The sequence below is a fragment of the Serinus canaria genome, chromosome 1, assembly GCF_022539315.1.
Source record: "Serinus canaria isolate serCan28SL12 chromosome 1, serCan2020, whole genome shotgun sequence".
Taxonomy (NCBI): Eukaryota; Metazoa; Chordata; class Aves; order Passeriformes; family Fringillidae; genus Serinus; species Serinus canaria.
Window position 1 is genome coordinate 86,771,467 of NC_066313.1, and position 27,732 is coordinate 86,799,198.

General features: G+C 45.1%; 1 protein-coding gene across 2 annotated transcripts; it reads left to right on the forward strand.

Annotated features, from left to right (window-relative positions):
* Positions 1–6,059: 6,059 nt before the first annotated feature.
* ECRG4 (ECRG4 augurin precursor) lies at positions 6,060–26,094 on the forward strand. 2 transcript variants are annotated; one of them, XM_009085434.4, is made up of 5 exons: positions 6,060–6,255; positions 20,189–20,313; positions 20,983–21,030; positions 23,489–23,649; positions 25,709–26,094. In XM_009085434.4, the coding sequence occupies exons 2-5, from the start codon at positions 20,226–20,228 to the stop codon at positions 25,868–25,870; spliced, it is 459 nt and encodes a 152-aa protein (XP_009083682.1). In that variant the 5' UTR covers positions 6,060–6,255; positions 20,189–20,225; the 3' UTR covers positions 25,871–26,094. The 2 variants fall into 2 exon arrangements, with proteins under 2 accessions (XP_009083682.1, XP_050834021.1); XM_050978064.1 differs by lacking the exon at positions 6,060–6,255 and having other exon boundaries at positions 20,105–20,313.
* The last annotated feature ends 1,638 nt before the right edge of the window (positions 26,095–27,732 follow it).

Consider the following 27,732-nt stretch of genomic DNA (forward strand, 5'->3'; position numbering starts at 1 on the left):
TCTTGACTTATTTGCTTATCAAAGGACTTAGGTTTCGCTTTCTAGAAGAAGCTGGCACAGACTGAGCTCAGCTCAGCCCCACAGATATCCAGGAGGAACTGGGCTCCTCAGTTCCTGGATCTCTTTAAAAATCCCAAACTCCCTCTCCCCTCCTGCCCCTGGGGGGCTGGGGCCATCTCAGGGTGCTTACTTGTGACTTATTCTTAACGCAGCAAAATAATAGTGATATGGGAAATCTTAAACTCACTTAACTCCAACAACTAGTGCAATGTGGAGTTTGAAGAGCTGGAGATCATAAATGGTTAACTAACAAGCGTTTACAGTGCCTCATGATAGTTGCTGGCACTAAGACAAGGGCAGTAAAAAGTGGATTAGATGAAGATAAATGTGAGACACAGGCAGAAACAAGTATTCTAGCAGATGTGTGTGGAAATTAATGGGGTGGTGATAATAACAAATTCTGATTTGCCACACAGTAAATGTGTCTCTTGATAATTGGTTTCCAGCTGAATACCAACCGGGCATGCAGAAGACAGAAACCTAAATGTGGTGACATCTCCAATTGCCAAAGCATTGGATGGACACAGAAAAGCTCAAAAAAGATAGCTGGAAAAGTTGAGTTTGTTTTGTCCCCTGCAGTCTTCAAGATTTTATTTTCTGGATTTGTGACCAAGTCTCTTGACAAATAATTCCCCAGGGATGCCAGGGAAAGATTTCTCCCAACTTGAGCTGAGATCTTGGCCGTATTCCAACCACTGCTGCAGATATCCTGTCTGATGTGGGGCAGGCAGCCACCACTGACCCCACATGTCTGCTCATCTACCAAACTGGGAGGTGAAAGCTCCCACACGGCACAATGCTTTGCCAGATGTGTTGTTGAACTTCATGTGTTTATGTTTGTGAAGAGAACATAGGATGAAAGGCATTGCAGAAATGCAAGATATGATTTGTTATGATTTAAAAGCCATTCTGGTTTAGCAATGCTGCTTTCAAATATTTGCATCCTGCAGGCATTTCCAGATAAGAACTCAAGCCCAGCTTTTCTTTTCCGGTACCAATTTTTTAAAAAAGCAGAGTGGTTTCCAAACCCTTTGGAAATGGAACTTTGAGCTTGCATGCTGCAGCCTGTATGACCACATGGACCAGGCTGTGGCTCTGCAGGCACAGAGGCATGGAAAGCTGTCCTACTCTTGCCTCTGTTCCCCATGTGAACAGACCCTGTATCTCCCCCAGCTCCAGCTGCACACCCATCCTTGTGGGCATTGCAATGAAGGGAACACGAACCAAGCAGGGACATTTTGCCAGTGTGTGTGGAGTTGGGGCTGTGGCAGGGCAGGGAGGGCAGGAAGCCCTGAGACTGGTGTCACCTTGGCAGTAACTGTAAAAAGGACTCACCTCATCACTGCTACCCAGAATTTTTTCCCACTTACCTGAAATGAGGTTTGCATGAATGTGAGAATAAATCCTGTGGGATGTCTCTGAGCCCCTGCTAAAATCCAGTAATTTGAATAAGTATAGGAGACTAAAGACAAAGACAATGGGATTTACGGATTTCCATCTTAAATCCTAAAATAAATGCAGCATTTTCCATTCCCAGTGGAGGTAGTAAGTACCTCCCTGCTCAAAGTTTTCCTGCTGAGAACACTTGCCATGTGTGATAGTGCTGCTCAGATACTCTGGCCCCTGGACCCTTTCTCCTGGCCTCCCCACGTTCAGCCACACCAGTCCTGTGTCTCATTGCCTTGGGCTTGGGTAGTGAGGGGTCAGCAGCTGAGTGCAGAGCCCAAAAATATCCCCAAAAGGACTGAGTGGGGACCTGCTGACTTCAGGCTACCAACAATACAGCCCAGTCAAATGCATCTAATTTCCCAGTCCCTGCTTCTTGCACACATGACCTGTTAAAAGGATTAAATTAAAAGAATTCCCAGAGCTAATCTAGTGATGATATGATGAGAGACAGGAGCTCAAGCACATCCCAGAGGTGACTGATTGGGTTTCCTAGGATGTATTATTTATGGGGCCATCTGCTTTAGACAAGCATTGAAGTCTGAAGGGGAGAAGGATTTTGATGGGACTCACTCACTTAACTGGGACAGGGTGATGGTGGAAGAGATGCTGTGGTTTCTCGCTCTATCACCACCCCTCTCCAAAAAATGATGCTGTAGTTATTTATGGAACAAAGCTGGCAGCAGGGTACCTCTGTGCCAATGCCCTCAACAAAATGCTGCTGAGCTCTGAGAGCTCACGTGTGTCCTCACAGAAGGGGCCATTCATAGCAAAGTCCATTAGCATAAGGGAGAGAGGTGCAAAGATGTTCCACTCTGAGCCACGGGTACTGTGAAAAATACAGGAGTAAAAACAAAGCCATGGCTGGAATGTGAGGAGGTAGGAGGTGGCCAAAAAGAGGCAGAGTTGGCAGAAGAAGAGAAAGAATTTCCCCAAGACAGATTATTTAGTTACTATATAGCTCAGTAGCTGCAGGATTGTTTACAGCAATTTCAGGCACCACAAAGCAAAATCACTAATGTCAAAAAGGAAACTGTCTTTCTTTCTGATTTAGCCTGACATACTATTTAAATAATATGGATCAAGCAATCTGAAATAAAATATCTTAATGAACAGAATTCCCTTCTGTCCATCTCCCACAGTTCTAAAAGCAGCCACCTTCTGCTGACATTTCCCCATCATGTGTGTGTTATCAGATTTCTAAATATTGAAGCTTCCTTGGGGTAATGTCTAAGCCTTTCTTAGTGATCAGGAGCGAAAGTCCTGAAAGTCTCAAATCTTTTGGTGGGAAAGTTCTACTAAACCTTTATACAGAATTTTGCTGGAAGCTACCTGTCAGTTTGCTGCCCACTTTCCAGTAATTCAGACTAATGACTCGTCAACACCCCTTTTTTTTGCCTTTTGCATCTGTCTAGAAGGAGCTTTCTGCTCCAGTTACTGGTTTAATAACACAAAGCTATGTACTGAGGCAGAATTCTCACCCAGTCTTACTTGATTTGTCTCATGACTGTTTTCCTAATCCTTACTTTTTAGTGTTTGAAAAACATTTTCTGAGCAACTAGTTCTAAAGATATAAAGATTTGTACTTCTGAACTGGGGTATTGCTTCAGAGCTGTTCTTCTGGACACTGGGTTTATGCAGGAAAGTTTTGATTGCAAAAAATGCAGTCTTAGAGTCACAGGCTCTATAAGAAAGGTGGCTGTGAACATTAGAAATCCTTTTATGCAGTTTTTTCTTAGCTGAAATTTCAGTTTCTATATTATGGAAAGTTTGTCCCAGAGTTGCTACCTATCAGTGTTTTACCAGACAGACAGGGAATTAGATTTCTGTCTGATAGGTGATTTGCTGAATCCTGCATATGCTGAATGCTCAGGCTGGGAAATGCAGCCTGCAGAAGGAGCCTGGATTAAGCCATCTGGCAGGATTGTTCTTGCTCATGAGCTTCACTGAGGTGCCTTTCAGGTGTAGCTGCAATCTCACTTCACCCTTGGCAGTGGCACACGGGCTCTTCTGCCTGGAGAACAGTCATGGATCATCATGGACAGTCATGGATAGTGACAGCCAGGAAGAGGGAGCAGCAAAGCTCCCCCATGAGTGGCCTTCAGCCACAAGTATAACATCAGCTACATTTCCATGAGGGCCTGTGGCAAAGAGCTGGGTGCCCTCAGCATCCCCTGCTCTGTGGCAGCTGGACAATGAGGGTCAGGGTGCTACGAGCTGCGTGTGTGAAGTAGAGGGAGTCACACGAACCCCCTCCATGGGGCAAAGCAGGCATGTGTCACTTGCACACTGCCAAACATCCATGAAGGCAACTCCTTGGCACGTGCTTCAGTCTCTAATGGCCAGCAAGGTGTGTGCAGACAGAAACCTGCATGAAGATGAGTACCTGGGGACAAGCAAGGACATGCACTCTCTTCCTGCTGCGAAAGTGGGAGTCAGCAAGGTGATAAAAAGCAATCCAGCCACTGGAGTCCCTTTTTGTTCCTGTGGCTGTAGAAATAATACTTGTGACAGATTTGTCTCTCCACCTCCCACCCAAAATTTTCCCAAGGATGGGATTTCTCTTCCAGATGACTCTGATTGGCAGCCCTCCACCTACTTCAGGGAATGACCCACAAAAGACAAGACCTTTGGGCCAGACGGAGAGAGAGGGATTTTAAAGCCTTTACAGGACAAAAAAAAAGGAGTGGCTTGTCACCTGAGTGGCTTTTGAGCAGGTACCTCTGCAGAGACTTCTTCATTTTCCAGGAAAACAGGCTAAAATGTTATGAGACCTTCTTAAGGAATACCTACAGCAAGCAGGCCTCCCTGTGTGTTGGTGCAGCCCTTATCACAAAGGGTCTTGCTGCTGCCACTGTGCAGTAAAAGCAGGGGTGAATCCTCCATTACTGCTGGGTTAGCTTTTGCTGGATTATTCTTCTGCCAGATTATTCTTCTGATGACTTAGTGAGTTAAACTGTGTGGGTGAAGATGTGATGTTGGAGTCAAGGTGGTATAGGCAGTGAGAGTAGCTCCTGGAAGGGGTGAGGGGACGTGAGAGGCTCTTCTTGGTAGTGAGACATCCCAGTGTGTCTCAGTCTACGCTGACTTGGCTCCCAACATTGCACAGTGTTTTCCCGTCCCCTGTGCTGTGTCTCATTCAGCAGTGAGAGGGTGAATCAGGAGATCAAGCCAAATGATGGGAAGGTTGTTTCTCTCTTTTCCCTTGGGGTATTTGCTGCCAAAAGTGCTTCCCTGATCTGGACCACTACAAGACTCTGTGAAGGGCCATGGGGGCAGACACAGCAATGTGTCTGAAAAGCAGGGCAGAGTTTGCTTAACCTGCCTTTGCTGTCAAAAAAGCATTCACCACATTGGAGCTTCACAAATCAGACCTGAGGCTGAATTTTATTTTTTTAAGAAGACAACTCCTCAAGTAAGCACTGATGTTTTCTGTGGAGTCAGCAAAGCAAGGCAAAGGCTTTGGTGGCTTCCAGGTGCTGCTCCTTTAGGTTTAAAAATGTGTGCCAAGTGGACTGGGTTTTGCTGAGTAAACAGCAAGCCCCAGTGGTGGTGCTTTTGAAGTCTGCATGATCATGTTATTTCCAAGTGGTGGCAGTAAGTAAAGCCTCTCCTCCTAGTGCTCCTACATGAAGGTGGACATGTGGCTGGCTGCCTGGAAGGGAGCCCCATGTGCAGTGTCTGGGCCCTTATGGGCTGCTTACAGCTGCTTTGCCACTGTGTGTCCAGGTATGTCCCATGAGCAGGAATATTCACCCTGATGTGGCCAGGCATCCTGAAGTATGATCCAAAGGTTACTTCCATTTCCACTGAATGTCTTGGTATGTATCTTAGCATTCTGTCACTAAAAATACATGATGTGCCTACAAAATGCAGCTGTAACTGCATCAAGTGTTTCTTTAAATTGATTGTAATTTCCTTAGGCCATTTGGAACATTACTGGGATATCCCACTGAAAAAAAGATCTTTTTAATATACGGATGCTACATTCATTGTCTATTCCTCTTTAGCTACATATTCAGATAAATTAATTCAATATTATTGATCTCCATCTTGTTTGTTCCTCCTGGATCATCTGTAACAAGAAGTTGAAAGCACTGCACTTGGGGTAAAGCACAGTTTTGCTGCCCCAGCCTTGAAGTTTTGAGCACAATGGGTGTTTACCAGGAATATGGGTCTTTATGAACCCCAGCCTTGTTCCCTGCAGTAAGAGGAGCCTCCTGGTCATGCCTTTGACCTCTGGCCCTCCTGCTGACTCCAGGTGTGCTGTCCCTCTTGTGTCTCAGCTCTGCTGTGCCAACACATGCTGCTCCCAGCACCTGCAAGGAATTAAAGATCACTAAAATGCTCCCTGGAGCTGGGCGCTCATCGTACAGTACAGCTGACACAAAAGCTGAAATTCCTTTCACATGAGACCATGGGCACATCTGCTTGCAATCATCTTCCTCCAGGCAGCCGGCCTGATCAAGGAGAAATGTGATTCTCCACACTTGGTCCAGGGAGGGCTGGGTAGACGCCTCCAGCCAAGGGGCTGGATTTGGGAGAGGCAGAATAAACGCGCCTTTCACGCCCGGCATCCCCACCAGCGCCGTGGCTCCCGCGCTCCCAGCCTTGGTCGCTTCTTGCCCTGCTTGCAGGAGGCAAGGCATGCTGAAATAAAGAGAAACTTGTTCTGCTGCAGGAAAGGTCGTTTCTTCTGGCCAGGCACTCCCACCCTGGGAAGGAGACAGGAAGCATATTGCATTAAAGGTAAACTGATAAAATATTTGTCTGCTGGAAGAAGGGGAGGAATGTCAAAAACGTGTCAGTGTCCTTTGGAAAAAATTATTTGGTGTCTTACTCCTTCCCTGACAACAGCTGTGGGGTGTCATAAAGAAATGTTTTAGCCTTCAGTGATCTGCAGCATCATGCAGGGCATTTTCCTTGCTGGAAGGATGCTCTTTGTCTGCCTGTGCACGCCTGTGTGTGTACACACTGGGGTGTGAATGCATGCTCTGCAGAGGAGGAAATGACTGAAAGTATTAGAAGTGAGTGCACATAGAATGGGATATTAGCAGAGTCTCTGGGAAATCTAATGTTTGTTTGTTATTACTTTCTTTGTTGCAGCTGACCAATGAGAAAACAACTACAAAAATCACTTTGATGACTTGTGCAGTTTGTAACAGCGATGTCTGATAGTTTGTGTACTTCTGTAGATTTGTCACATTCCATGTTAAAACTTACTTTTCATGCTGCTACACAAGAGGACTGAAGAAATAATGTATAGGTACAATTAAGGATGCCATGTTTGGGGAATAAAGGGAGAGTATTTGCAACAAAAGCAAGCTTGACAATTGAGTTGCTCAGCTTCACTGTGATTCCTGAAAGAAAGCTGAAGGCAGCAGCCAGAGGGTACTTTTACTCTTCAAATCTGGAATCAGTTAACATGTTTGCCCCACCTCCTCAGGCTGGATTTTACTCATAGTCCAGATAGCCTGGAGACTTGAGCCAGGTTTGCAGAAGACATTAAAAACTCAGTGATGCAGCTGTAGCTGCAGTGCTCCAAGGGCACACACATCCCAATCCAGCCACAGCATCCCTACAGCTGGACTGATTCAAATGAAGTGACAGCTCACCACAATCCTGCAGGAAAATGCTGTGCTGCAGGCTGGGCAGGAGGATCTGGAGCAAGGCAGCCTGCTCTGTGTGTGCTGTTTGGGGGCATGTGGTTAAATCAGGCAGGGGCTACTCCTAAACTCTTTGAACTGAACTCTTACTAAGACCTCCTAAGGTCTTGGTTTCAGCCAAGCTATATTCTTGGCCTCAAACAAGTGCCTTATAAAGAAGACAGTTCTCATGAACAAGTCTTACTTTGGACTTTTTAAAGAATCTGTCTTGTTTAGGGAAGTTTTGGTAGGGTGAAATGAAACCATCTCTTAACAAAATGATGGACAGATAATGCTTTTTTAAAAAAATGGCATGCAGAGGTTCTGCATATTTTACCATTGCAATTTATTCACATACATTCATGGACACCTGTAGAGTTTTAAGGTGACTGTAGAATGATCTGTGCTAGACCGTGAAAATTCAAAGGGAAACATCTGTCATTAAAAAACAATAGGAAAAAGCATTTATTTAGAACAGGCTGAAATACAGAAATGTTTTGCATGCTGTGTTTGGCTTGATTTACTATAGGGAAGACTTAATGATATAAAAAAGCATTGTCTGTAAGACACAGTGTGGGGTCTGCTCTTTTCTGGGGCTTCTCATGTGAATGTTCATTTGGGTGTTCCAACACACTGACACTCTGTAATAAATCCACCAGGGCATTTTTAGAGGCTTCATACTCAATGTATTTTTTTAATACAGCTTCAATCCCTGTGAATACTAATGTGGATATATAGAGATGAGAAGCTTTCCGATGACAGACAGATGGGATGCCTTTAAGGCTGTGTCAGAGGCCTCTGAAAATATTGATTGCCAAGTGCGGTTACTGAGAAAAGATGCTGAAACCTTTGGAATTGAACAGTTAACAGATTGTGCATCCAACCTGGATTTTCAGTTATAGGAAGGATCAGCCCTGACGTCAGTCCTTCCCTGTGGCAGCCATTAGATCTGATGGTTGGGTCTCAGTGTAGCTCTGGGAAAAGGCACATTTGTGTTACTCTGCTGTGTGAAGGCTGTGCTTGCAGAGAATATTCTAACCACTCACCACTCAGATTTCATCCTCAGCAGGAGGCACAAGCACAAGTCGTTAACTTTGGGGAGTAAATGGAATTTGTCAAGGCCTTGTAAAATCACTCGTGCCTGTTGGCCTTTCTAATGTTACAACAGTGCCCTTTGGCTTCTCTGCCTCTTACTTGCAGCCTCTCTGTTCCTTGTAGTGCTGTCATCAGCCACCAAACTTTTTCAGGTATTGCCTGAAGCCACTGCTGAGCAATTGATGGGAAAACAATATTGGTTAGGTGTCGCAGTGAGGGAAGTCTCGGGACGCTCAATATGAGTGATCAGCAAGCTTCGTTTATTGATTAGAACATCAGATATTTATGCACAACAAATAATAAGCTCCTGCATATTCTGTAAGCTAAGCAATCTATTAGTTATACTATAGATATCAGCTCCCCTCTTACTTCCTCATTCTTTATGACTTACATCTTCTTTTTCTCATCTCTCTCTCTCAGCTACATCATCTTGTTATCATAATACAGCTATGCTCAAGGCCACAGTGTCCTTGCAGGTGCAGGGGCTCAGATTAGCTGGGTCCGGTACTTTTCCAATTCTTGGTCAGCTATCCAGAGCATGTCTACGTGGCCTTTGTCATGTAACCACCTCTCTAGGTTGGAGGAAAGATGGCTTCAGATGGCATTTTTGTACAAATTTGGAGAAATCCATTTTATAGGTGACTTGTGAATGTACAAACTCTGCACTACCACCTGTCTTCTCCTTCCTTTCACATCCAAGAGAGGAGCATTGATTTTAAGGCTAGATGACATCACTCTGGGCTGACCACATGCATAATTCAGGTCCTCTGACATCCCTGTATAAAGTAATATTTCAGGATCAAGAAGAGTACCTGTGACAGAGACTGTCTTTTGACAAGGAGAAGAAAACCTCTCCTTGATTAAGAAAGATCCCCACAGTCCAAGACAATTCTTTAGAAGTTGTTCCATTATTGCTAGCATCCATCTGATGTTGCCCCTTAGACTCTGAGCCCGTTACACATCCAATTAGGTTTAAAGTGCTTCAGAAGGGAGGCTGCTCCACCACCTGCACATGCATTGTCCACGCACAAAATTTAGATATCAGTAAGAAAAATACATATGTTTTGTAAATGTAGTTGTTCTTGTCATAAACTCAGCCTCAGATCATTTGGGATGATTTGTTCCTGAAGCTGCCCATATAGTAGGGGAAGGGAATAGGAAGATACATTTTCCAACATATTTTCTATGCAGAAAATGTGCTCAGATCTTTGATTAATATTCTTAGTATGTACTGCTTATTTACATATAAGAGTTTAGTCCTCTGTAATGAAAATAAATGATATTTAAATGAAAATACATGATATTTAAGTGGAGACTGGAGTCGAATAGGAGAGAGACAGTTTGGATGAAATAATAAGAGTTGGAATTTGTTCATAATGAAACCAAAATCAAGGTATTTTGTCAGCCTTTGTTTTAATCTGTTTCTTTTTTTAGTCTTGCCTGGAGTTGCCTGTGCGCTCGCAAGGAAATCAATCTGTGCCTTGTGCAGTGGGATCTCTCCATGGCTAGGGACACTGATTGATTGCTTCATATATTGAGACTGTAGGTTTGATGGGAATTCTATAGGAATGGTGACAGCAGTGGAGATTTGAGGGTTTTGGCTTCTTTACTGAAATACATACCTTACAATGTGTGTTCCTTCTTATCAGATAAAAAGTCCTCTCCCCACTCTGTATTTCTCTCTTCTTGCTGCTATGTATTTCTTGTCTGTTTTTTGTATTTCTCTCCTTCCTCTTCAAACATCTCAGTATGCATTGTTTTAAGTACAAAATAAAATTAGTAGGTCATGTAAGATTAGTATTATGGAAAAGCTTGTAATGATTCAGTGAATTTGTTGTATTTGGTGGGGTTTTTATAAAGGGTAAAATAATTTTTCATGACACGGCCAACTCAAACCCCATGACAAAAATTTCATACGAAATTATCAAGGGTAAAGGATTGGCTTTACTAAACCCAAGGACAACTATTGTATTTAAATTAGCAGAACCATGACTTTTCTTCTCCAAGTGCCTAAATTTTGCACAGCAGCTGGCCAGGCCCAGTCTTTGAAAACTGTGGTCCCAGAATGGGTATGGTGTTCTTCAAAGCATGACTGATCTGTCATTTTCTCTTAATTGAGAAAAAAAAAACAAAACAGCAAAAGCTTCCTATCCATTCCAATCTCCTCCCTGCTGTCCAGCAAAGCATTGGAGTCATGGTCCCTGGAGGTTTTCAAAGGATGTATGGATTTGGCACTTAGAGACATGGTTTAGTGGTGGACTCAGCAGTGGAAGGTTTGTTGTTGGACTCTATGGTCTTAAAGCTCTTTCCCTACTAAATGTTCCTATGATACAGTGATCTTACCATGTCTGGTTAGCAAGTGATTATCTACAACAGAAATTCAGAAAGAACTTCTTCATAGAAAGGGTAACAGCCCTGGAATGGACTCCCTAGGGAGATAGTGGAGTCACCATCCCTGGGAGTGTTCAAGAAACAGCTAGATGTGGCACTGCATGCCATGGTTTAGTTGACCACACGGTGATTGCTCAGTGGTTGGACCTGCTGACCTTGGAGGTCTTTTCTAGCCTAAATGATTCTATTTGATCACCAACATCAAAGTTATATTGCTGTCCCTACATCTACATTAATCAACTAAAAATTACAAGTTTAAGTGAACATCTTTAAGATGTTTCTATTCCAGTTATAGTAAAAATAAACAGTCTAATACCACTCTGTGGCCTCCCCCAATCTATCATAAAGTCATTACTGTGCCAGTGCCATTTCTGTAAGGTAAAAGAAATCCTCACAGTTTTGTCTGGGTGTTTACTCACTGCTGTATGGCTAAACCCTAACGTGGACTCACACACGAGAGAAAGAGATTGGTGGCATCAGGGCACCAGGGCATTACCCAGCTCAGGTCGTCCCCAGTTCCAAATACCATTCAGGAATATGTACTACACTTGCAGCCCATTTTAACAAATAATTATCAGGTAAAAGCATCTTTGAATTGTAGCCATTAGGTGGTAACATTTCCTAATAAAAAGACAATCACTGTCCTTCACTCAGGAACAGTATTTCAGATCTGCCATGCAGGATGTGAAAATGTGTAAAACCAGGACAAGGTTCTTCAAAGCAAAAATCACCAGGGTCTTCTTTAAATAAAAAAGGAGTCAGACACAAAGATTTGTAATGGCAGATCTTGAGAGAGGAGGAGGCGAAAGAATTTTGTGTTGGTTTTGGTGAAGGTACGTGATTGAATTGCTCATTCCTACTTGAAGAATTACATCCTCAGAATTGCTCTCTCTAAAGCTGGTTAACTTTCAGATTAAAGTTGATATCTGGTCTGGCCCAGAAACTGAGTGATCTGACCAAAACCATGTACGTCTTGCCTCCCAGGATATTTTTGATGGGAGGGAAACAACATGCTGCATAGATGGCAGCAAAAGAGCAATTATGCCAGTGCCTCAAGGAGTGAGCCAGGACTCAGGAGGCCTCTCTACACTGACGAGAGCAGGCAGGCTCTTCTGCTTGGTTGATGGAGACCCACATGGGTTCAGGAGTTGTGCAGTCCTACCAGCACCAGGAGAGATGATGTGAGCTGGGTCAGGCCCCATGCTGTGATTTGGGATCAGAGACCAGCAGCCTTCCTTTCTGCTGCTCACCAAACACAGGCCCAGGAGAGCAGAGATGGGGATGAAATGCCCACCTTTCCAGTGGAGTCATGTTTCTGTATAACAGTGTCTTGTGAGATCCAGGCATAGAGTGGGATTTAATCTTTTTGAGATAAATGGGATTCCTTAGGGCTCTTGTGATTAAAAATGCATGTGTGCATGAATACTTGCAGGGCATGTGCCTAAATGGTCACAACAGGCAAAAAACCTTCCCTCAAATTTCCACAGCTCTCAGCCACCCACCCTTTGAAGTCACTGGCATCCAGGGACAGCTGGATGCAGTGGGGCTTCGTGGGGGAAGATTAAAGATGTCACTATCTCTTACTCAGCATCAGCACAGAGGCAGTACAGAGAGTACATTCTCCTGGAAACAAACTGAACTGTAAATCAGAGAGGTAATCCAACATCAGATGGGCAGAAGCACGGGCTTGTTCCCAGGCAGGGCATTGGTGGAACTGGGAAGCACAGATATAAAGCAGAGCCAGCAAGAGCGGCCACACAGCAGATCAAGAGGGGTGTAAGGTCACGTGTGATAAAGCCAGGAAGACAAGTGAGGTTTCTGCTCTAATAACCTGAGAATCATGCTCCAAGATGTGATGCACTGCATGTTCCTAAGGCTCCCAAGGGCTCGTTTTTGACCTGAGCAGAGAGCAGTCACCTGCCCTCTGCTGCAGGGGGCTGCTGTATTTTGTATTTCGACTTTTTGGGCAGACATTTTGCATCCCGTGGGCCTGCCTCAGGCAGGCTGGCAGTGCTGCTGGAAACTGCAGCCCATGTGATCCCTACCTGCCTGAGAAGGTAGGCAAGGGAAAGCAGGTTGTTTTGTTAATGCTGAAAATGCCTGGCACACTCCAGGCAATGTTCCCCCTCCTCTGCTTTGAAACGTGGGGCTCAAACCGAGCCAAGGGTGGCAGCAGCCCTCTGGGATGTCCCCCTTTTCCTTCCCCATGAAATTGCACACTCTTTCTCCCATTTCAGGTAAAACCCACATACTTTTACAGTGTGTGCTCAGCAGGCACGTGCTGTGTCTTGCAGGTCCCTGAGGCTCGTGGCTGTGCTGGTGAGAGCAGTCGAGGTGCACAGGGCTCGCCCTGCTGCCCAGGCTGCCCAGCATTGCTGTGGCTCCTGGTGCTGTGGGGACTGAGGCACAGGGAGGGAAACCTTGCACAGACCTATTACAGATTCACCTGCCACTGTCTCGGGTCTTTGCTGCTCAGGAGGCAAACCTGTTCTGCTTGAACTTCCCTGCACAGGCTGAAATCCACTCTGGAACATGCCCACGTTTTAACTGCTGTCATTGCTAAGATTTAAGATTTTTGAGATTTTGCACTTTCTAATCTTTGAGTAGGTGCAGCTTGTTTATTAGGTGAGTCTGGGATTTTTTTGTTTTTTTCAGGGTTTTTTTTATGAGAGTGTGTGAACATTCTGGATGTGAATAATAAAATAAGGTAACGGACACAAGTAAAATATTGCTCAGAAATAGGAAGCATAAAAACTAAGTATCCCAAATGACAGCAGCAAAGGAAAGAATAATTTGAATGAAATCAGGCCATGTCAGAAAGGCAGGTATTAATGCACTACAGTCCCTCTCCATCTCCTTTTCTGTTAAATCTGAGATACAGGTTTCTATATGCTTCCAGGTTTATCCTAAAAATATGCTGGAGGCAGTGGAAGAGAAAAAGGAGAAGGATTTCTCAAAGAGAATGTTTTTATCCTTCTGTGGAAAGGAAGCAGCCATGATCTGATAAGGTTGCTGAACTAATCTGCTTCTCAGTGTGCTTATCACCAGAGCAATAAGGTAAATTCTGCAGTGAGGGCAGCAAAGTACTGTCAGCCAGTGAAGGAAGGAGGATGGACAGACCAACAGACACCATTTCTTACCTGACAGGCTCAGACAGAAGCTGAGAAAAATATCAGCAGTAGGCAAACAGGAGAAGAAAAATCCCAATAACTTTATTTTAACCTATTTTCTATGGAAAATATGAGCTCTAATATTTATTACTAAAATGGACCAAAGAAATAGTTCAGAGTTGAGATGCAATGGCTGAAATGTGTCCCAAACCATGTGCCAAGGACAAGGAGACTCACAGCCGACAACAAATAAACTTTTCCTAAAGAAACAATGTTTGTTCTGGGTCTTGGGGCTGGTCCTCAGGGCTGGTCCTCTCACTGTCAGCATATCTCTGTGGGGGCAGTGGAAGAACTAGTATGAAACTCAAAATATTTTGGAAAGAACTGACTGATGATTTAAATATTCTTCCTTCTGTTTGGAAGGAAAACATGGCTCCTGCAGTTTTCTTGGAACAGGCTGCAGAAAATTATTTGGAGTGCCAAGTGCCTCTACCCTAAGGCAAGGAACCTGGACAATATGGCTGGGAGATTTATGGAAACCTTATTAGCAGAAAGTAGTAATTTTCTGGGTGTTAGGAACACTGTTCAGTGCTGCCATGTTCTTGATCAAATGGATCACTTTAGTGGATTGTTAAATCTACACGTGCTTATTTTTAAAAGAAGAACTGTCATCTCCTGCACTCCCTGGCCAGTTCCCAACTTATCTCTTTGCCTATCAAGTTATGATCACATTGAGCCTCATTATTTTATCCTAAGTCTTATTATATTTGGTGGGGGGGTTTTCTTGGAAATCCAGCTTTGGGAGTCCTGTGATTACATAAGCATTTAATCTACATTGTGTTTAAGAACATCCTGTGTTGAAACACTTAAAATCATGAATCCTAATAAAGAAAGAAGGGAAAGAAACCAAGATCAATCTTTTTAGTGTGTTTTTTGTTGTTCTTGGAATTACTTAATATCCTTGAATAGCCATTACTGGTACTATCTTTTACATTTTAATGAAAAAAACACACTTCTTTCAACAGCTACTGTGATGAGAGGCAAAAACAGGCATCTCTCCTATTCAGAGATCTCTTTGTACAAAATTTTAGGCAAAATGTAGAATATTAACTATAGTAATAATAGTAAAACACTTTAATTAACTCTAAGTGTTAATAAGTTAAAATAAGTGTTAAAATAAGTGTTTCTAAACATTTCAGGATGCTTTGAGGCAGAGATTACACTCTCCCCCACCCTTGCCCCCTCAAAAAGAGCTACCAGAATTTCTTCAGTGAGCTCCTTGCCTGGCTCTTGCCTGGATATTCTTGAAGTCAGGTTCAGAGTGGTTTCCACTGGATTGCTCCCAATTTTTTGCCTCAGGCTTGCAAGACCATAGTCTTCAGTCTAACCCCATGCTAGGAAAGTAATGAACCCACCAGTTCTATCCTGCTATCCTGCTGCAGGCTTCCTTCCAATTCATGGTCTTTGTTATGCTGAGGGGCTTGATGGAGTTTACACCATGTGTGAAAGGGGCCCTGCTCACTGCTCCTGATTCCAGAGTTGTCTGGGGAACAGCCCTGCTGACAGCATTAATTAACATCTTTCAACAAAATTTCGACATCAAGGGTCTACTACTGTCAGTAGTGGTGAGGAAAGATATTTAACCAAATGACATCATTGGTGCAGACTTTCTTACCTAATGCCCTTGAGAATGCTTCCAGCAGAGAGCTTCCAGCACTGGTGTGCCAATGGAGACAAATCAAGCCCTAAAACCAACCTTAAACACCTCCATACACAGAATCACAGAATCACTAGGTTGGGAGAGACCTTCAAGGTCATCGAGTCCAACCATGCCTAAACACCTCAATTAAACTGTGGCACCAAGCGCCACATCCAGTCTTTTTATAAACACATCCAGGGATGATGACTCCACCACCTTCCTGGGCAGACAATTCCAGTGCTTTATCACTCTTTCCGTAAAAAAACTTTTTCCTAATAGCCAACCTATATTTCCATTGGCGCAGCTTAAGGCTGTGACCTCTCATTCTGTCAGCTGCTGTCTGGAGAAAGAGACCAACCCCACCTGACTACAGCCACCTTTCAGGGAGTTGTAGAGTGATAAGGTCACCCCTGAGTCTCCTTTTCTCCTGGCTAAACACCCCCAGCTCCCTCAGGTGTTCCTCACAGGGCTTGTGTTCCAAGCCCCTCACCAGCCTTGCTGCTCTCCTCTGGATGCACTCAAGTGTCTCAATGTCCTTCCCAAACTGAGGGGCCAGAACTGGACACAGCACTCAAAGTGTGGCCTCACCAGTGCCCAGTACAGGGGAAGAATGACCTCCCTGCTCCTGCTGGCCCCACTATTCCTGATGCAGGCCAGATGCCTTTGGCCTTCTTGGCCATCAGGGCTCACTGCTGGCTCATGTTCAGCCAGCTGTCAGTACCCCCAAGTCCTTTTCCACTTGGGCACTGTCCAGCCACACCCTCCCCAGCCTGTAACATTACAGGGGGTTATTGTGGCCAAAATCCAGGACTCTGCACTTGGACTTATTAAACTTCATCCTATTGGACTCTGCCCATCCATCCAACCATTCCAGGTCTCTCTGCAGAGCCCTCCTACCTTCCAGCAGATTGACACATGATCCCAGCTTAGTGTCATCCTCAAACTTACTAATGAAAGACTCAATCCCCTCATCCATGTCATCAATAAAAATATTAAACAGAACTGGTCCCAGCACAGAGCCCTGAGGACACCACTGCTGACTGGCCCCAGCTGGATGCAGCCCCACTCACCACCACTCTCTGGGCCTGGCCATCCAGCCAGTAGAGAATGAGGGTTGGTCTTACCCTTCCTTTTCCCATTAATATAGTTGTAAAAATTTTTTCTATTATCCTTTACAAACGTTGCCAAATGAAGTTCCAACCGGGCTTTGGCCTCTCTAATTTTTTCCTACATGCCCTAGCAACCCCCTTAAATACTTCCTGAGACACCTGATCCTCCTTCCAAAGATGATACATACTCTTTTTATCTCTAAGTTCCTTCAAAACCTCATTGCCCATCCAGGCTGGACATATGCCTCATCAGCTTATCTTTTGGCACACAGGGACAGTCTGTTCCTGTGCCCTCAAGACCTCTGTTTTAAAGCACACCCACCTTTCCTGAACTCCTTTGTTTTTAAGGGCTGCTTCCCAAGGAACTCTCTGAATAAGTCTCCTAAATAGGCCAAAGTCTGCCCTCTGAAAGTCCAATGTAAGAGCCTTATTGATGTTCCTCCTGATTTCACCAAGTATCAAGAACTCTATAATTTCATGGTCACTATGCCCCAAGTAGCCTCCAACCACCACATCTCCCACCAGCCCATCTCTATTTGCAAATATCAGTTCTTACCTAGTCCCTCCTTTGGTGGGCTCAGTCACCAGCTGTGACAAAAAGTTGTCATCCACACACACTAAGAACCTCCTGGGCTGCCTCTTTTCTGCTGTATTTAAGTTCCCAGCAGATGTCTGGCAGGTTAAAGTCACCTAGAAGGGGAACAAGGACTGGTGATCCTGGTGATGCTGAAGAAAGGGAGGTTTTAAAGAGAGGAGTGTCACTGCTGATGGAGAGATCCCAGGGAAACACTGCAGTATTCCTGCTGTACACAGAGCAACTGTGGTTTTTCATGGTAAATAACAGAAAGGGGTACTGCAGACATGTCAATAAACTTGGATATTCACTCAGGAGTAAATACTTGGAACAACAATGCAGTATTTGCAAGCTCAGCAGAAAAATACATGTCTTACTGCAATACTTGGGCAACACTGCCTTAAGTCCTTATAACAACCTGAAAAGAAATAGAGATTGCTACTGGGAAAACATCAGTCACCTTTCACCCTGCCTTTGAAAAGAAGTTCTATTATGCTTTTTTTACTTTATGTCAAAAACTTCTGTCCCCTGAACTGAGAAAGTGACCTCTTCTCGAAGACACTGAACTCACTTTAAACCTGAGGGTTACAGTCCTCTGTCAATCCCTTCTTCCATCACTAGAGCAATGAATTTCTACAATAACCTTATACTTGAGTCAATCCTTTCTCTGGGTTTCACAAGATTGCATTTTATCCCAGCAGTTTCTTGAGTCATCATGGTGTATCTAGCATCCAGAAGAGGTTCTGTGCTTTGTATTTCCTTGGCTGAGAGGCACAAAGCACCTGAAGTTCTGCAGAGCCCCAGCTCCCACACAAGGCTTCTTACAAGCCAAGCAGCTGAACAAAACACCCTTTGCCATTACCAGTATAGCAGTAAACCATGAATATTCATGTATTATTGCCCTGGTTTTATAAATTAACTCCATCACAGCTTTTCCATGTAGCCTTGCATATGTGCTCTTCACTTCTGTCCCTTCTAGCTATATTCTGCAAATAGCTATCCCAAAAGCTCTGGTGGTTTTAGCAAACAGGCTGTCAGCATTAACCTGATGAAAGAGTGCATTGATTCGGCAGAAGGGGCCTTTGCTCCAACACATGGTGTTGTCTGCTGACACTTGAACCATGGGGCTACAGGGAAAAACCACTTGAAAAGAGTGACAGAAAAGACAAACCAGTTCTGGTTCACATTTGCATGGGAGTAGAGCTGGGATCCAGCCTCCCATGTAAGTGCTTCCATCGCAGGGATCGGGAGGGTGCTGCTCCCTCCGGCTCTCTCTCCCTGTGGGAAGATGTGGCTCCTGCAGAGAGCAAGAGGCCCTTGGTGTGGAGCTGTTGTTTGACACTGCCACTTGAACTGGGGTAATAGAATCACAGAATGGTTTGGGTTGGGAGCGACGTTAAAGATGATCTCACTCCAACCCCTCCCCACCGTGAGCAGGGACACCTTCCCAAAGACTAGCTTGCTCAGATAGCCCCATCCAACCTGGCATTGAACACTTCCAGGGATGGGGCATCCAGAACTTCTCTGGGCAAGCAGTTCCAGGGTCTCACCACCCTCACAGTAAAGAATTTCTTCCTAATATCTAAATGAAACCTCTTTCAGTTTGAAGCCCTCATCTCTTGTCCTACCACTTCATGATCTGGGAACAAGTCCTTATAAAAAGGATGAGCATAGATGCCTGAACTTTAGCTCAGAGGTGCTGGGGGATGAAGGGCAGCAAGGGAAAAGCTTTGAGTGCAAATTCAAATCATTTTTTTTCAGAAGAGGAAATATGTGCAGGGAAAACAGGAAGGATTTCCTGAAGCAGCGTTCAGGCTGGGGCTGGGACACTGCTGAGGGACCAGCCCACGCTGGTGATTCTTCTGCTGTTTTACAGTGAGTGGTGAAGCCAGCCATGGGGTCTGGTCCCGCTCCCAAGATCTGCTGTGCCTGTCTGTGTTCCACATCTCATCACAGGGAGTTGCCAGTGCACAGCTCCCCCACCATGCACTCGTGGCTATGTGTATATACACACATACACATTCAATGTACATATTTATATACAACTGCAATATAGAGCATGCACTCTGTGTGTGTGTGTGTATTCATCTGCAACTGATGTGGAACCCATCCTTCTATCACAGAGCCAAGGCCCCAGCACCTGCCAGATTTCTCACAAGTAGTTTACAGAGGGGCCCTGGCTCTCCCTTGCTCTCTGCTGGCACAGCTTCAGCAGGAGGTGAGATGTTCATTATGGTCTCCTGAGGGCTGTGGGTCTCTGCTGCGAGGGAAGAGAGAGGTTTGTGTCTTAGCATGGGTAAGGAATTCATTGGGAATTCATCTGGGGTGTTTCTGGCATCTGCAGGGGAAGGAACTGACAGAAGATTAATTCATGAAGGGAAGGTTTAAGTCCAAATTAGGAAAAGGCAAGAGTAAGTTTAGGCACTGTTATAGTTATGGAACTGCTGAGCAAGGGCTCTTAGTTTATGAGTATGGCTTTTGGTCCCTGAGTTCTTACAATAAACTAAAACTGTCCATATGTAGATAAACAAATTTTCCAAATTAGTTTTTAAAGCTAATCAGCTAAAATGCATTGTGATTTTCTGTGGGTTTGGGTGGTGGGATGAGGGGAGGCAGAAAATCCTGAACTAAGTCACCTTTGGTTGATTCTGTTTAGTCTTTCCCTCAGGACAATCTCTCCATTTCCACGCACTGTTACAAGGATCTGACAAACTAGGTTTATATCGGGAGCAATGTGAAATGACACACTACAGCCATTCAATTTTTTTTTAAACTCTCCTGTCAGAAAAGCCTGCACAAACCGCTGAAAGGTCTTTACCAGTCTCACCGGATCGATTAGGTGTAACTCCAACACAAAACTGCTTCTGGGAAGTAGCCGAGCAGTGGGTGGGGGTCTGGAGCTGCCCCGCCGGGAGCGCGGGGTGCGGAGTTCCCGGCCCGGCCGCCTCCCGCCCCGCCCCGCCCCGCCCGGCGGACGGGCCCTTCCCTCCGCTCCGCTCCGCTCCTCCATCCTGCGGTCCCGCTCTCCACCTCCATCCTCTCCGTCTCCTCCCGCACAGGTGGGACTCCTCTCCTCTCCTCGCCGCCCCTGCCGCGATGCCGCCGCCGTGTCCCCGCGGGGCCCTGCCCGGGGCCTCCCTCCTCCTCCTCTTCCTCCTGCTCCCGCTGCTCTGCGCGGCGCCCGGTGAGTGAGCGCGGCGTGCGGGATGCGGGACATGGGGAAAGCCTAACCCGGCACGGCCTGGGGAGGGGGAAAAGCCTTTCCCTGGCATCCCGCGGGGGTGAGAGCCTTCGGATGCTCCAAGCCTTGTGCGAGTTGGGCATCTCTTTAAAAAGGTGCTTCTTTGCCCGTGACTGAAGCATTTCGGAGCAGCCGAGCGCTGGCAGGTCTCCCGTTGCGCTGCCGGTCTGGGGATCAGCAGGATGACTGCTTCGATGTGCTCTGGGGCAGGATGCCAGGCACAATTTTGGAGCACTCTGATTGTTAGCACAGCCCTCACCCAGTGAATAGGGGCTTTCAGCATTATCATGCTACTCTGGGTGCTGGTACTGGCACCAACTGCAGTTTTCTGATGAAAAAATATTATCATTTACTCGGTGAAGAAGGCCATTATAAGGTTTCCCTTGCCAAGAGAGCTGGGGAGAAGATGCTGGAGCGTCAGAAGCTTCCCTGCAGTGTATATTGCATTCAAGTGTGGAACGGGGAGCAAAGAGAGCAAGTTTCTGCTTTACCTCTTGAACTGGAGCTATGACAGAAGTACTTCTGGCAGTTTTTGAGAAATAAACTTCTGTTGTGGTTGCTGTAGTTATTTCCTTTTCAGTAGATGCATCTGTTTTATTTTTATTTGTCTAGATGTTTCAAGGGGAAATAAGCTTAAACTGATGCTTCAGAAACGGGAAGGTAAGTGAAGAGACAGCAAAGTGCTTTCCCTTGTTTTTCCTCGGAGTCAGTTGCTGTCAGTCCAAGCTGTCAATGAGCTGTCCCTGTACCTCCAGCTCCTGGAGTGCAGATGGAGCAGAAGGCTACAAGCTTGAGGGCCACACTCACTGTGGGCCACACAAAACCTCCTGCTCAGGCAGAGCCTCTGCCTGCATGTCTGTTTGGGATGTTGGGCTGGAGGCTCTGCTTACCACAGCTCCCTCTGAACTCTGGGGTTCCCAGCCTCAGGCATGCTGCCTTTTGCTCTGCACAGAGCACAGCACCGACATTCTCTAGTGTGTGCATGGCAGACGTGGCATTTATCTATTTGGGGCAGTCACAAACTTTTCCAAGGAATGCATGGAAATACTGCTGGCTCAGGCACAGGGAAGAGTGTGTGCAAACCTGGCTTGCCTGTGATGCCTTGACTTGTTCTTTTTGTCTCCTTGGCCCCACGTGTGCTTCCTTTTTGGAAGACTGCTCTGTTACAGGAAAGATGATGGCCAAAGGCCCAGCAGTCAGAAGCATGGAATGGCTTGCTGGATGAGGGAAGGTGGTGGAAACGATGCCAGCTGGGAACAAGCTCCACCACAGCAGATGAAACATCCCAGAAGTTTTGGCCACCTCCCCTCAGCCTGCTCTATGGCTGAAGCAAAGAATTTCTACCCTCACAGAGGGGACTTCCACTTCCTGCCAGGTTTTCTAATTTTGTTCTGGGGTTTTTTTCTGGCATCACTCCACACCTCTTGCCAGAACTAAATATATATCCCACCCACCTCTGTTTTCCTTGTGTGTGGGTTCCTTATGTTACCATTCTGCAGGGCTTATGTGGAGATAGGACCAACCCTCCTGCACCCCAGCAGTGGCCACTTGTTTGTTCAGGTGCCCTGGGGAGAGGGACTGCCTAGGGAGGGCTCTTGGGCATGCAGACAACACGGCTTAGATCAGGAAGAGCTGCAAAACTGATCATGGAGGGAATATGCAGCCTTTTTAATTCCAGCCTTGCTCCCCTTTTCTGGTTGGTTTCTAAAGTGAGCAGGCCAAGCACACAGTACTGCTTTGCTTGCCCAGTGTCCCTTGTGTGAGGGTTCATTCATGGGACATTTGCTTAGCTGTCCCTCCCAGCAATAATACTCAGCTCAAGCTCAGGTGAGTTATCAGTTTCCAGCTCATCATTGCAGGACAGCCTCCTGTTTCCCACTTACTGCAACAACTCATCTATCACTTTTATCTTCAGAATCTCCTTCTCTCTGCAGTCCTTTGCCTTCCTCTGTGAGTCTGCCCAGCTCCTGTTTCAGTGGTTTTCTTCACATCTCCACTTGACTTCCCTGTCTAACCCAGTCTCTTCCCTCACCTCCACCCATGCTCCTGATTTCTCCCTCATTGAAATGAACCATCTGAAGGCAAGACTTCTCCTACTCCTACACACTTCTTGTTTCACAGCCAGGTCAATGCCATGTGTTATCATTTCCATGAGCGGCCAGGGGCTGGCCAGTCACAGAACCATAGAACTGTCAGATCAGGAAAGATCTCTAAGTTTAAGTCCAACCATTTATCCAGCAGAGCCACACTCACCACTAAACCATGTCCCCAGAAAACTTGTGTTTTTTGAACACTTCCAGGAATGGCAATTCCCACCACTTCCCTAGGCAGTTTGTTCTAAAGCTTGACCACTCTTAAGTGAAGGACCTTTCCTAACATCCAAGCTAAACCTTCTGTGGCACAACTTGAGGCCATTTCTTCTCATCCTACTTAGTCCTCTCATCCATGTCTTTGGGAGCTGCATCGATTCCTCCAGCAGCCACAGCACGCTGCTCTCAGGCATGGAGCAAGCCAGATGGCACATCTGGGTCTGGCAGGTTGAGGGCATTTCCATGCATCCCTCATGTAGGTTGCTATGAAAACCTGATGGGCTTTTATTTTCAGGCATACAGGGCATTTAGTAGCACTCATCTAAATGCTACCTTTTTACACATCAGGTTAAAAAAATCTATCTTTTTAAGTGTTTCTCCCTTCACTCTAATATGTTAGCAGTGTTTCTCCAGCTTCCTTAGTCATTCTAACTTCACTTCTCCTCTTCAACCCAGTTTCTGCAACTGTAGTTGCAGAACTGTAGAGTCTCCTGCTCTCTCCTGAAAACACAAACACATAGTGTATGTGCTCGTTGAATGTGGGTGTTTTTATTTAAATTCCTCAGTTAGCTGCTGTACTTAGGCTCAGAAATGCTCTTCAAAAATCCAGGAGAATGAGGGTAGCAGAGAAATCCTATTACATTGGTGATTCCTGAGTTTATTGCTGTTACTCTGCTACAGGCATTGCACTGGCAAGCACAAAAGTAACGGCATGATGTGAGAATCATTTTCTTACTTGCTGCAAGCAGTACACTTCAGGCTGACCAAAAATTTCCTGGCATGCCTTTTGTGGGGGGGATTAATTTCAGCCTCTGCTGCTGCTGTGAAGCCGGAGGTGTCAGTGAAAGAAATGGCAGCCAAGGAGTTCCTGAGCAGCCTGAGACGCCAGAGGCGCCAGCTGTGGGACAGGAGCCAGCCCGACGTGCAGCAGTGGTACCAGCAGTTCCTGTACCTGGGCTTCGATGAGCAGGTCAGTGAGAGAAATGGGGAGGCCTTACAGAAAAAGAGGGAGAGTAGGCAGGCACAGAACAAGGAGGACTGGGTTTAAATGAAAATAAAAAGAAGAGATTTAGATTAGATATTAGGAAGAAATCCTTTCTGTGAGGGTGGTGAGGCACTGGAACAAGTTGCTCAGAGAAGTGGTTGATGCCCCATTCCTCTGAGCGTTGAAGGCCAGGTCTGATGGCGTGTTGAGCAACCTGGTCTAGTAGAAGGGGTCCCTGCCCAGAATTCTTCTTTAAAGTGGCACATATCACACAGAAATATAACCTCTGTTGTGTGTTAGAGATCCTTGAATTACTTTATTAATAGAAAAAAATTACATTAAGGTCTTGTATGGAGTTCCTCCCTCCTATCAAACTTAAGCTTAATAAATTGCAACTGGACATATGAACAAAGTTTGCTTTGTGGAATAGGTGGCCAGACTCAAAGCAATCAATCCTATTTCAGGAAGGTAATTTCCTGCCAGCCTCAACCTGATCAGCTTTTAAACATGAGAACTCCCCACCAAGCTGGCTGTGACTGGCACTCCTCAGTGAATGGCCCTGACATTATGCACCCAATGCACACTTGTGCCTTCACAGAGTGGGCAGCTCCTGACCATCATGAACACTGGCAGCTGTGCCTCCACTCTATATGTGAAGGGAAAACCTTTGGATAATATTCAGTCAGCCTCCCTTCAAATGAGAAGGACACATTTTTTAAAAACACTGTATTTGTAAAAACACTGGAGTGGAATCAAACTCTACACAAAGCTCTACTTAAATAGATGCTGGAATAGGGCAAAAAAAGTGTGTTTGGTTGTAGTCCCATGCGTAGAATAATTTCTGCTTTTAATAAGAGATAAAAATAGTTATAGATGTTGAATTCTTGGCTTCTCTCAGCCGTATGAATATGTTTAATGAGATTGCATTGGCACAGGGAAGCTGGAGTACGTTTTAAAGCTTCATGCTATGTGGATTGCTTGGAAGATGAATGCACTCATTTTCAAAGCTGCAACAATTAGAAAATAATCCTTTGCTTGAGCTGAAATAATGAAGGGTACTTTTTTTCTAAATTCTCCTGGATATTATATGGGAAAAAGTCACTTCTCAACAGTATGGCTACATCCCCCTTCACTAACAGAAATAGGAAAAATAGGAAAAGTGGTTTTATACACCGGCATCTGAAGGCTGGGGGAAAATACCAAAAGGAACAAGGACAAACCATGCAGATAAAGTGATTTCTCCTCTGAGTTCCTGTATGCATTTCAAAAACCAAAATGAGGCCTGTTGTGGGATACAATGAATCTACTTAGTAGGTTTTCTTGAGTATTAAGACACAGTCTTAACAATGAAATAACTGTTTGTTCCAGCAAAGGACTTGGTCCGTATTATCCATTGTGTATTTGCAAAACTCATTTTTTTCCCCCCCAAATCTCAGCCAAAAATATTTCCAAAGAGTTATTCAGATGGAAAGGCTTTGACTTGGCAAGTATTTGATATCCTTGCACACTATTTTCCTCTGCTGTTGTGAGCAGAACTGAAGTGCTTATTGCATTTCCATAGCTGGAAGGCTGCATTGTACCTCTGTTTTTACCTGTGCAAGGTGGGAGAGAGAGAGATCAGACAGAAAGCAAAAGCCTGTTGCACCCCAGTCAGGGACATTGCAACTAAAGGCACATGGCAAGGGAGATTTTTAGCTGTAAAATATTGACATAATTCTACAGTCCACCATTGACAAGGTAATAGAAATACTAGAGGTGCTTAGTGCACATTTTGGATGAAGGCGCTCTCAGTTTAAGCACTTTGCAGTGTGCAGGGTGTGTGGGGCTGGGTCCAGAGTGGGGCTGGGCAGGACAACTCCTGCACACAGGATCCTGATAATCCCACGGTACAAGTCACAAAACCCCTTAGATGGAAAGATTTAATTCATGACAAAGGTGCAAAGGATCCAAATTTCTGAAAGAGGCTCTTGCACCACTTCTGTTTCATCTCATCGCTGTAGTTTCAGGCTGGAAAGCAAATGCTCTCTTTTTTTTTTTCTGGCAGAAATTCGAAGATGACATCTCCTACTGGACAAACTTGGGGCGTGCTCGTAATGAGTACTACGGGGGGCACTACCAGCACCACTACGATGAAGATGCTCCGATTGGCCCCCGAGACCCACACGCCTTCAGGCACGGGGCAGGCGTCAACTACGACGATTACTAATGCCATTAACCCTACTGCAGCTGCTGCCTGCGGGGCTGCACTGGGCAAGGCTGAGCCCTCCCTCAGTCAGGATGACCCTGCTTTTTCTTCTATTCGTGTCAAACAGCAAGAGTAAAGGAACTGCCAAACTTTGATGAAAGCAACATGACTTTTTTAAAACTATCATTACTTAGTAGTACACTATATATAAAAAGTGTTATAGAAATAAAGCTTTTTTTTTTTTTTGATAATATGGTTGCCATTATTTAGTAGACTTCATAACAGCAAGTCTAATTCCAACTGTACTACTACAGATTCCTTTTTAAAGGGCTTTTTCTCTTGCTGTCCTACAATCAATTGCAAAATTACATTATATCATCTACTTTGACATATAGAATACATAATATTAGCCAGTACATTTAAGATGTGCCTTCCCATTCACATTTCTATTAACAAATGAATCCAATTATTCTTGGGAGAAAAGGAAAAAAAAAAGGTTTCCTGTCAATCCAAGGGCTGCTTTTGTTGCCTCCTCTGCCATTTCCATACCCAGAGCGTGCAGCCCTCCAAGCCTGACATGGCACTTCTGCAGCTCCTGTTGGGTCAAGGACAGATACTCACAAAAGCTAAATTGAGTGCACATGAGCTTGCCTACCTACAAAGCCTGTGAAGGGATCCTCCAGGGAACAGGCTCAAGACAGGAGCCTGACTTCAGCAGTAATTGCTGAGGCACAGAGCATCCAACCTGAGCGGCCCCAACCCCTCCCAGGCACCATAATCCAAAGGCTATCTTTGCTGAATACTCCCCTTTGTGTCCATTCCACTTAGCATCAAGCTTTCAGCCTGGTTCAAAATAGGGAATAAAACAACAAAGTAAGCTATTTAAAATTAAGTTAGTGTCAGACAGCATCCAACACAATCCCCTGACATCATAATTTCCTACTGCAAAATTCCCTCTACCCCAATTCAGACTGAAACACGCACATTAAGCTGAGCATCAAAGACCAGGCATCTGTTAGTGAAACATAGTGGATTAAAGGGGGATTGTTGGGGATTGTTAAGAATCCCAAAACACAACCAATTTTTGTATCACAGCAACATCAGCTTGGGAGGGAGATTTCAGCTGTCAGGGGCTTCAGGAAGAGCTGGGCAGAGGAAAGTGCTGCTGGCATTTGACAAATGGACTGGGAAGGAGCAGGTGAGGAGGCTTCTCTGACTTCTGGAACTGAAGAATCAGGATAAAGTGAGATTAAATGTGTTCTACCAACTGTAGCAGTCAGAGAAGACAGCATGGATGCTTTAGCTGTCTCTCATCTAAAGCTTACAAGAAATTTCCAAAGCATGGCTGATGGTAACACCATTCTTTATGCTTCACTACTTTCTTAACTCTGAGTGTATTTCCTAATCTTTTACTTAAAGCCCTGTTGTGTGATGGACTGGTGTCTAGGAGATGCAGCCCAGCACTACACAGCTCCCTGCAGGAACACTTCCCAGGAGACAGCTCTTTGCTGAGGGAGCCAAACTCAACATGTTGGTCACTTCTCTGCACACACAGATCCACGCTGGCCTAACATGCTCCAAACCTCAGCCTTCCCTGGGCTTAATCTCAGCAGAATCCTTAAGCCAGTTTAAGTGGTTTAGACTGGTGTGTTTCCAGAATCCTTGCCAGTTTAACTGGTTTAAACTGGTGTGTTTCCTTGGTAGAAGAGCCTTTATTCCAAATACGGAATAATCCCGTTCTGAGTCAAGCACAGACTTTTTTGCACAGTTGGAAAACACCTATTCCTAGAAGAATACTTTCATTTTGTATATTATCCAAAAAGTGCACTGAATTTGGCAACATTTGAACCATGCTGGTAATTTCCATCATTTCCCAGAATTTC